The sequence below is a fragment of the Salvia hispanica genome, chromosome 3 (genome assembly GCF_029641045.1).
Source record: "Salvia hispanica isolate PSC_SH4W2 chromosome 3, Shi_PSC_v1, whole genome shotgun sequence".
Lineage (NCBI taxonomy): Eukaryota > Viridiplantae > Streptophyta > Magnoliopsida > Lamiales > Lamiaceae > Salvia > Salvia hispanica.
Window position 1 is genome coordinate 32,434,948 of NC_142694.1, and position 7,879 is coordinate 32,442,826.

Below are 7,879 nucleotides of genomic sequence, written 5' to 3' on the forward strand. Positions count from 1 at the left end.
TTCTTCTGTGTGAAAGCCCAATGCTCCCTCTCACCAGTTCAGTAGTTTTGTCGTGTATATTCCTCCCGTGCCCAAAAAAAAAGGCTAAGTTAAATAACACAAGTTTTAATTCATAATTGTAAAATAGGAGAGAAGAAAAATATGGTGAGCTTTTGGATCAATATTATTAGTACTCTGTATTTAATTCTTTAAAACTTTTTATATTTTGAAATTGGTATAATTTTGATAAACGATCCAAAATGATAAAACTAGTCTATTTTATACCGACAGAGAAAGTAAAGTTACATGAATTAAAATTCAAGGTACGCATTCATTTTTATTTTGATTTTTTAACATAATATTTTCATTACATAATATTGCAATCCAAACATACTTTCAACTGTACAAAAATTAACAATTCAATCAAACAATTTATCTTGAGTCAAAACTCAGTCTCGACTTATCACATATTGTATCTCATTATCTTATTTAAAAGATCGAACATCATTCGACAGTATCTCTAACGAGAACCTCGAAGCTGGGCCGCCTTAATAGTAATTATTGATAAATCGAAAGACTACTTGAGAAAATCACTGTCTACATTTCAAAACATGGTGTTTGAAACCAGGGACCATGAACAAGAAGTGAGGTTCAGTACACAGTGGCACATTATTTGCTTTATAAAACTATATAATTGGGTGCAAACATTAGACAAAATAGGAACACACTACATGGTACATTCGTGCCAGTTTCTTCCCGGCTTATGCCTACATACATTCCAGGAACCGAGCTCGCCTGAGAGGTGAAACACTTGTATATCACGAGACATTTACTGTGATTAGCAACTGGTATTAAGTTTTTCCATGAAAGTACGAAACTAATCCTGCATATTGAGAGCAAAAAAATGAGCAACAAGTCGAGGTTGAGGTCATTTTTTTGAGTAAACGACATGGACAATAAAAAAAAAACTTACATATATAGGTTGGCCGATTGGCTGATAGGTAAGCTAGAAGAATAGCGATTATGACGAAGATGGCAGCGATCTGCATTAGATTCACACATAATGATTTGAGCATCATCTGTTGGATATAATACTGGTTCATTTCGAAAGTTATGAGTTCGACATATTATAGAACTTTAATGACATTAAAACTAGTATATTTGTTAAATTTACAATATGTTTGTAGGCTGAATTGAGGCATTTTTTTAACATTAAGGAAAATTGAGCTTCATGGGGCATATAAAACATACTGAGCATGAATATTTCAAATTTGTTTTTAGGTTTTCTCCTTAAAACGAATAAAGTGTAGCATGGATCAAGGAGTTGGTAAAAAGTTTCTCTCGAGTCTGACCACTTTGAATAGTTTTTTGCATATACGAACGATAGGAAAAGAAGGTGACGAAAACTAACCATAGTTGCATTGTATCGCGGCTTGCTCTGGATAATGTAAGAATTCCTGGCAAAGAAGAAAAGGAATTGCTATAAAAATGAGAGGAAGAGCGTATACTTACAATGTAGGTGATTAGAGAGGGAGGGCAAGGTAACTAACCTTTGACCTAGAGTTCCAGAGTTCCTGCAAAGTTTCAAGATTTTCTCCAAGTTGTCCTTGGTCTTTCTGGCATTAGGGTCGGCATCATCAACCTAGAAAGTTCAATAAGACAAAAGGTTTTTAGCAACACGAGACGAGAAACCAATCACACAAAGGTTCGCTGAGTTAATTTTGCAACAAAAAAAAAAAACATAACATTCAGAAGTTTGCCTACTGTATGGACCACAGGAATCTTCAAGCATTAAAATGGTAAGCAGGACTTAAGTAACATGATTGTCGGACACAAGATTCCGTTCTTCAATTGTATTTGGATGAAAAAATATAATGGTTGCGACTTAATTGCAAATAATAACATCATCAGTTTCAGTCCATATGACGACCATAAATTTAATAAACTCAACATTTTGCAATCTCATATACAAACAGTAAAGTTTGTTTATATAAAATTGTTATATCACAGATGCTAATAGGAAATCATTTAAACACAGGATTCTGAAAAATCGTCACTATTGGATAACACTCGTACCTTTGATTTCAGCATAAGAGAGAAGTCATAGAAAGCCCCATAAACGTCTGACATAGTTTTAGTTCGGTCAATGACTTTCGCGGTCAAACCTGGGACAAGAAACACCAGATGTCAAGAGTTTATCAGTGTCTGAGCATATATTATGGGCCATATGAATAGTTTCAAAAACAGTGGAAGATGGAGTCAGTGATCATCAATCAGTAAGGAGTAGGCCAAATTTAAATTTCAAACGTTCAATGGAAAATCAGTTTTATCGCTAAGTTCGTTATTTATTGCAATACTTTATATTCATTACCAGGTAAGAAAGCTTTAGAAACTTACCACGCCTCATTTTCACAACGCCTCTGAACACTTGAATGTTGTTGTAGCACAAAGCCAATGTCCCAATTGCCATGATCTGGTATATTATTTGATATAAAAATATTAGATGTTTACAACTGATAACATGAATACAAGGTCAGAGTCCAATCCAAGATATAGATGCATCATGTCTAACCAGCATGTATATAAACATAACCACATAGGTTTTCAGATAATTTCAATAGTAAAAACGAATTCTAAATCTTTAGTCGTTTTTTTTATTTAAAACTTTCTATCCATATTCTAAAAGCACCAATTCGGCCACAGAAAACATTAACCGATACCAGAATATGGATTTCTGATTCCCTCAAATCATTTACGAGCAGGAAACATCAGACACAAGATAACAGATAGCCACGTTTCATGATTTAATATGCCACCATAGCATTGTCCACCAGCAATTACAGGTATATGAATGACAAACTGATGCAGAAACATAGATATGCATGCAGGAGGGAACTATCAAACCATGAGCCAAAGTATTCCAGCTCATCGTACGCAAATATAAATATGATGCTTCAGTGTGAAGGTTCCCAAGAAAAACGTACTTTCATATAAAATATATGAAAAAAGTTATAAAATACTTAATATCTACCTGGGGAATTGCACAAAAACGAAAGATAGCTGGATCTCTTAAAGCATGCATGTACGTCAAGCAATCTTCAACATGTGTTAAGGCATTTGTAACCATGTCATTCAGGCAGTGCACTGACTTAACTGAATTTTCCTCATACTTCAAGTCCTAAGAGAGCAAAAAACAAAAATTACGGATCAGAATACAATTTACTTAGCAGTAACACTGCTCTTGAGCAACTAAGTTGTATACTTGAAAGATCTATCGAGATGAAGCTATTAATACCTCAAGTTTGTTAGCATATTTACTCCAAATTTCACGAGGCCAGAACATTCGCGACTTTGGTATCTCATTAATATCCTCCAAATAATCTCTAATAATATTAGTTTTCTGCAATTGTGAAAAAATGTAAACAAAAAATTAAGAGTTAGATTGCGAGAGATACCTAAATTTTAGCGTGTAGTGCACATAATGCTGAAAACAATAGATCGGTACCTGAAGAAATAAACCCATTGAGTTGGAGATAGAATCAGATGCCAGATCTTCTTTTCCTGAGGCATGGAACAGCTTTGACAAACCTAGTCCAACAAGTCCAGCCACATAGTGACAATATTCATCATAATCATCAACTGTTTCTACCTGGCAAGACAAAGAGGTCCAATAATGTGTCAAAATTCCTGAGTCATGTACTGTATTATGTATTTCATAAATTCGTTCACATATAATGACAACAGAGAGAGTGTTGTTAATAATCTCACAGCTATTTCAAAATAGCTAAGCAACCGCGCTAAAATGATATTTCTGGCATACCTCCTTGCATATAAACTTTGCCATTCCTTCACCCATTCTCATTGTAATATTCTCAATTGCCTCCTGATAACTGCAAAAGCAAACAGTAATTATTATTCATGTAACAACAAGATTGCATGTGATGTGGAATAATGAACATGGGGAGCATATCATTTTTCTTAAGCAGTTAAGTTGAAATTAGCTTCAACTGCCAGAGAAATCTGTAATGTTAACATTGGGTAAAAGAAATCACTAGTTAAATACCCTTTTCCAAGCTCCAGAAAAGCGACAGAAACATGATGAAACTCATCCATGAGAACTTTGTACTCTTTTGTACCACCTGTCAAGGATCAGATTTGTTTATTATATCCATGTGTTATGAAAAACTTAAAGCATGTTATCACTTTGAAACTAAGATGGTGACTGAAAGAGCACGTCAGTTATAAAAAAGAGAAACTCACATGAGAAATGCCATTCTGAGTTATATATGTGCTGATGAAATGCCTTCAAAATAGGTACTTTAACTTCTGCTTCTATGCTTGTATCATCCTCTGTCAAATTAACAAAAGTGCATAATATAGTAACTTAAATTGTCCCAATGGAATAATATCGATCCATAAACACCAGAAGAATGACAATTGGCATGGACAAATAAAACTGTATCCTTTAATAGTAAGATTTCTAAGACTGGAATCTCCAGAGAGATCATGAGGTAGCAAATGTGCTGTGATTAGAAAATTGGCTTAATGTCTGAGCAGTAAGAATCAAGTACCGTCTCTTTTCTAAAATACATTAAATTAAGAAATAAGGAGAATCCCGTGGAGAAGAAAAGAATATGTTGTTCCGGTAATCGATCATATGGCATGTTGAGGTTTACGACGGTAAACAGGATCACTGTATGTGCACGGAGATATTGTTCCTAGGAGGTAAGCACTCAACCAATAAGCTAACTGACCAACAGTAGAGTTAAAAGCTCCATAAAGATTCTCAAAATTATCAGCAGCAATCACAACATAAAAGAATTTAAACAATAGTAGTGTAAAGAGCATTGCTACAGATAAACCACACAAATCTCTTCCACATAGTATAAAAAACAACTACATACAAAAGCATATGTAAGTAAAAGAGCATACCAACTGTGTCAAGCGCTCGAAGAACCAAATAGAATATGCATACCTGAAAGATTAAAAAAAAGAGCACATTAACGTATTATCAGCATATCATTCTTTCATCCTGAACCTAAGCATCTTTGGACAATTCACTTCTAGTCTATAAAAATGATGGACAATCACCTTTAATAAACACAAAGGTAACTTACTGTCTCCCCCATTCTATTTATATATATGCAATATATTAAACATTGAACTAATAATATGTGAGTCGTTGACTTAAGTGTTATCCGATGAGTTCTATCTATCAGCTAAATAAGTCTTAAGCTAACCTCAAGCCTTTTTAACTCGTGTTTACAAGAACAAATTTCATGGAGTATATAATTATTCAAACAGTGAGAAATTAGCAAGTTTAGATCTACTATTTTTTATCACAACATTACCTATTAAACACACCAGATTATGACTATGAGGACACAGCGAGCGCATAAACACCAAATTAAACAACTATTTGACGTAGTAGTACAATTTTTCAAAAAAGTAGATCAAAACGAAATAAACTTACAGCATCACGAAGATCAGTATCGAGCTGCTGAATAACGAGAGCGAAACTTCTAGACACTTTATGAAGCATTGAATAGCAGAACGCCCAATGCGGCTCCGCCGGGATCTGCTTCTCAGCCTGCCGCGCCGCCAGCTTCAGTTTCACCAACGGATACAAATCCTCCGGATGCTTAAAAATCGCCCGCAAATTCGCCATTTCTACACTGATCAACACCAAATCTATTAGAAAATAAAAAATTTCTCCGCAGCTGATACAAACGTCCGAGCAATTCAGCAAAATCATCCAATTAATAACAATTGACACAGCATTGAGCACTACCTGTGGATTCCGAGAGTTATTTAGCTTTTCTATATTCTGAAAATGTTGAATCCAGTAACGATCGAGCGCGAACTTTATACGCGAGTTGTGGTGACGAATTTTGTGCGTGTTGCGGAAAAATGCGAGCTTACAAAAACGACTTTTGTATATTCAATGCGCAGTAATTGCTGTTGAAGTAGCTAGTGCGTGTAATTGTGTGTGGGGTTTGAAGCGGAATTAAAGAGCCTGAAATCTTTGACGAAAGTTTATGTAGTTACGCTGTTTACCACTTCTTTTCTATTTTCTACTTTTAAATAATAATCTGAAATGCAAATGGCGGGCTGAGGGTATTTTCGGATTAAATTGAAAGTATTTTATCAAATGAGTTATTAATTTATTGCTTGTTTATAAAAATTGGTAATGATTTGGGGGATTAAATGAGAGTTGTCTATTTTTGCCGCATGTATTTTATGCAAGATCGTTTAAGTATTTTGAATTTTATTATCTTGACATTCAATACAATAAATATATGTGACCAAATTTTGTATAACTAAAAATTAATTTATGTGAGAAAAAATCAGTTTATTTATGTCTTTAATTAAAACATATGGGCACATGTATAGTACATAGAACGTGTATAATACTCTGGTCATATATTAATATTTTTGTATAAATTTTATACTTTTTCGGAACCATAAAATGTAATTAATGCATACTTTAATTTAAATTTTAAAAATAATATAGAGGCAATTCAAATATTAAAAGAAAATTGAAAATGAGGCTGAAGACTAATCAAGTTTTTTTTACTTATTCACTAACTACGAGTACATCAAATTACTAATAGTATAACCTTTTTTGGTTATGACAACATTTGATTGTTTATCGTCACTTCATTCAATACTCCTATTAAATACAGTTAGACTGTTGGATAATGGAACACTGTGTTATAAAGTAATTGACCTCATAAAATATTTTAGCTTCTATTTTATGATGAAAATTCTCAATGAGTATAGTAATTTTTATATTACTCCTGGCACAACTAGATTGGGTTAAATTAAGGTTCACAAATATTTAAATTTAGAAGCGAAATTATAACTTATTTGGCCAAATTTCGGATTCTGCATTTTTAATTCATAATGAATTCTATGAATGATATACATACAGTTAAACAGCCATGAAGAGTGAAAAACAAATTTAAGGAATGTAGTTCAAAAATGTTAGTGTCTTTCGTCAATAATTTTCAACTGCAAATAGTCTACTTTGTAATTGGTGGCTAATAATCTTCCCTGGGTTCAATTAAGGAAATAGTCCAAAATTGTCAGTGTTTATCGTCAATAAATTTTAACTGCAAATAGTCTATTTTATAATTGGTGGCTAATAACTTCCCTGGGTTCAATAATTATACAAAATGTAAACGTCTGGTGCTGATTTTAGGTGGGTTTAGATAAATATAAGAGCATCCGCAATGGTGCTTAGGCCAGCTATTCTCTCTTCTGCCACGTCAGCAATATTAAAAAATCCATCTGTCACATCAGATTTAGGCCAGCCATAGGCTAGCCGCAATAAAAATAATTCAAAATATACTACATTTACGGAATTAAAATTACGATTAAATTACGGAATTAAATTTACGACACATATACGGGAAAAATAATCTATTCCATTAAAAAAAAGTACAAAGATTTTTAAAAAAAAAGTACATGATTTTTTTTTTTTTAAAAAGGGCTTCCACACACGAGCCCCGCCGCTCTCTACTCCTCATCGCCGCCGCCGCCGCCGCTGCCGCTGCCGCCACCCGTGGTATCTGAGCCCACGTCGGAACCCGCTAGCCGTGCCCTCGCGATCTCCAAATCAACACGCATGCTCTCGAGCATCTCGTGAAGAAACATCTTCTCCGTGGGGTCAGTGGAGGCCTTCCACTCTTGGAAGACCTTGTACATCTGATCTCGCGTATGGTTACGCGAATGGAGAGTGTACTCGAGTGGGGCGGGTGGGAGGGCGAAGGACTGGACCTCGCGGGGCGATAGGGGGGATCCACCCCTCGCAGCCCGCTGCGCCCGCTTCTGTCCAACCGGGCGGGGGCGACCAGTAAATGAAGGAGGGGATGGAAACTCCTCAGCATCCGGGGGG

The 7,879-nt window shown here is 34.9% G+C and overlaps 1 protein-coding gene across 1 annotated transcript; it reads right to left on the bottom strand.

Moving 5' to 3' along the window:
- Positions 1-560: 560 nt before the first annotated feature.
- LOC125210796 (squalene synthase-like) lies at positions 561-5,979 on the bottom strand. The gene is made up of 15 exons (XM_048110390.2): positions 5,771-5,979; positions 5,453-5,654; positions 4,912-4,954; positions 4,240-4,329; positions 4,043-4,118; positions 3,800-3,869; positions 3,485-3,628; positions 3,275-3,379; positions 3,011-3,157; positions 2,377-2,452; positions 2,056-2,144; positions 1,530-1,621; positions 1,391-1,436; positions 953-1,022; positions 561-862 (listed from the first exon to the last, which is right to left on the bottom strand). Coding segments are annotated over exons 2-15 (1,245 nt in total). The 5' UTR covers positions 5,648-5,654; positions 5,771-5,979; the 3' UTR covers positions 561-860.
- Between the last annotated feature and the right edge of the window lie 1,900 nt (positions 5,980-7,879).

Bases quoted from the DNA above. Each gene is read 5' to 3' on its own strand.
- LOC125210796 (XM_048110390.2), bottom strand. From the start codon at position 5,647: ATGGCGAATTTGCGGGCGATTTTTAAGCATCCGGAGGATTTGTATCCG. The intron at 2,145-2,376 runs GTAAGTTTCTAA...TTCTTGTCCCAG, and splicing joins CGTTGTGAAAATGAGGCGTG to GTTTGACCGCGAAAGTCATT. The intron at 1,622-2,055 runs GTACGAGTGTTA...TGAACTTTCTAG, and splicing joins CTCTTATGCTGAAATCAAAG to GTTGATGATGCCGACCCTAA.